This window comes from Herpailurus yagouaroundi, unplaced genomic scaffold, assembly GCF_014898765.1.
Source record: "Herpailurus yagouaroundi ecotype Mexico unplaced genomic scaffold, PumYag 162, whole genome shotgun sequence".
NCBI classification, from domain to species: domain Eukaryota; kingdom Metazoa; phylum Chordata; class Mammalia; order Carnivora; family Felidae; genus Herpailurus; species Herpailurus yagouaroundi.
This window is the reverse complement of record NW_024412403.1, coordinates 3,334,276-3,336,633: the sequence shown is the minus strand read 5'-3', so window position 1 is coordinate 3,336,633 and position 2,358 is coordinate 3,334,276. Positions and strand designations below refer to the sequence as shown.

Sequence of the window (2,358 nt, the reverse complement as noted above, 5' to 3'; positions counted from 1 at the left end):
TTAGAGGGGGAAAAAAACGAGACACCAACCACCGTTTGCCAGTGTACTGTTGCCAACCCTGAGTGTTCCTAGATCTGTACGGGAAGGTAATCACCAACACGGCACCTTCAAGACACAAAAACAAGTCGCAGCACCCGGGAGCCCTTGGGGAATGGCCAGAGCCCCGCCAGGAGCCCCGGGCGCGTGCCCTTCGGTCGAGGCGCAAGCTCCACCACAGGATGCAGGGGCGTGGTGGCAGGCTGTGCGGATATCCCTCGTCCCAAGTTCAGGGCGAAGGGCTCCCCTGAGCACAGCGCACACCCCGATGCAGAGGCCACCTGGAATTTGCCTTTTCACTCTTCTCTTTGAAAGTAAGATCAATCAGGACTCTAAAAAGCGTAGCTGCTGGGGCGCCTGGGAGCTCAGTCCGTCAAGCGTCACGATCTCCAGGTTCATGGGTTCGAGCCCCTCATCGGGCTTTCTGCCGTCAGCGCAGAACCCGCTTTGGATCCTCTGTCTCCCTCTTTCTCTGATCCTCTCACATGTGCATGCGTGTACACTTTCCCTCAAAAATTAAACAAACATTTAAAAATAAAATTAAACTAAGTTAAATTAAATTTAATTTAAATTTTTAAAAAGGGGGGAGTCGTCTGGGTGGCTAAGTCAGTTGAGCGTCCAACTTCGACTCAGGTCACGATCTCACAGCTCGTGAGTTCTAGCCCCACGTCTGAGCTAACAGCTCAGAGCCTGGAGCCTGCTTCCGATTCTGTTTCCCTCTCTCTCTGCCCCTAACCCACTCACATTCTGTCTCTGTCTCTCTCAAAAACAAATAAACGTTTAAAAAATAATAAGTAAATAAATAGAATAAAAAGCACAGCTGTCCCCGATACAGATGTGAACCAGCTACCAGGCGGAGTCCCTTAGCCCTGGTTGTTGGGCAGCTCAACAGGTACGTAACTTGCATGCGTTTCTCTCTTACTGTCAAGGGACAGTTAAGCGGAGCAGCCTGCACGGGGGGGGGGGGGGGGCGGGGGCAAAGATGAGGGGACAGAGAGGCTGACCCTGGTCTGGGTGGGTGTTTCCGTCCCTGTCACAGACATCAAAGGATCCCAGCCTTCTCCCACTGGAGGAAGCAGAGAACTCACCACCACCCCGTCACAGTAACAGAAAATCACGTGTGCCCAGGGCCTGCGTCAGCATCCCCCGCCTCTCTAAGCCCTCAAGGTCACAAAACAAGGAAGCTCTCGGGAACTCACTAACGGAGACCTCCAGAGGGACAACTAAGGCCAAAGAACACACAAGTAAGGCCAAAGGACACCAGGCCGCTGACACCCTCCGCCATCAACACTAAGCTCGCACACATTCTTCACGTACTTGGGAATCAGGACGCTAGCTTTACATCCCGCCAAGTTCAACAGCGGCACAGGTGCCTGAACGTACACAAAACCCCTCACACTCTTGGGGCGCCCGCGGTTAGTCTCCATTTCTGCCACCACGGGGCTGGAGGAGTGCTGGAAAGCAGGATGCCACGGTGGCCAGAGGCCCGCACTTTGGAGCCAGAGCGACCAGGTTCAGGGCCCGGCTCTGCCCTGGGTGCTGACGAGGATCAGCTTCTGGACTGCGGCCAGGGATGTGGGTAAGGGCAAGACCCCTGCCCCGCCCCCCCCCACCCCCCCAACAGGGCTGTTTCGGGGATTAAATCAGTTAACACACGGAAGACCCTGAAAACAGTGCCTGGCACAGAGCTGAGACTACGTGTTAGTTGCTTATTACTAGGTCGCTGTCGCTACAGTTATGGGCATGCAAGCGTAAGCTGTGCGTTCAACATCAAATTATTCAACGTTAGCATTTCATACCTGACACTCAGACATTGCCATGGTTTTGTACGGAAAAGAATCAGACGCTTACTGTCATCAGTTAAGGCAAAATAGGTGCCAGACTTGGAGAAGGTTGACGCCAGAATTGTGTCACTCCCCTTATCCGCGGGCTGCCCGTCCTCCCTGAGAAAGAGAGGACAGGGTTAGGGCCTACCTGAGTAAACAAGGCGACATCCCTGCAGGCTAGCCTCACTCATTTATAACACGAACAGGGGCAGAAAACGGTGTGAGATTCACGTAACCAGAATATAAAGACCTATCAAGGGGACAGAGGGAGGTTCAACACAGCTGGAATTTTTAAAGAATAAATCTCATTAAACAGGCACACACACCAGAACCCAAAGAGCGGAGCTGCAAAGACCCTCGGAGACCACGTGACCCACTCCCTCATGGACATGAACGGATCCAAGACTAGAGCCAAGGATTATTTTCAGTTGTTTTTTTTTTTCTATTTTTCTTTCTTTTTTTAATTTTTTTTTTTCAATGTTTATTTATTTTTGGG

At 52.0% G+C, this 2,358-nt stretch overlaps 1 protein-coding gene across 4 annotated transcripts in view; it reads right to left on the bottom strand.

The window, feature by feature from the left end:
• The window catches only part of WDR4 (WDR4 tRNA N7-guanosine methyltransferase non-catalytic subunit), a 21,949-nt gene that overhangs the window by 16,443 nt on the left and 3,148 nt on the right, over nucleotides 1-2,358 (bottom strand). For 2 of the 4 annotated variants that reach the window (XM_040483832.1, XM_040483833.1), the window contains exon 3: nucleotides 1,888-1,979. Coding sequence is in view for 2 of the 4 variants with exons in the window: in XM_040483830.1 (XP_040339764.1) it covers nucleotides 1,836-1,979 (144 nt within the window). In the remaining 2 variants the exon portion in view is untranslated. Of the gene's footprint in view, nucleotides 1-1,835; nucleotides 1,980-2,010; nucleotides 2,113-2,358 lie in introns of all 4 variants that reach the window. The other 2 variants (XM_040483830.1, XM_040483831.1) reach the window with 2 other exon arrangements.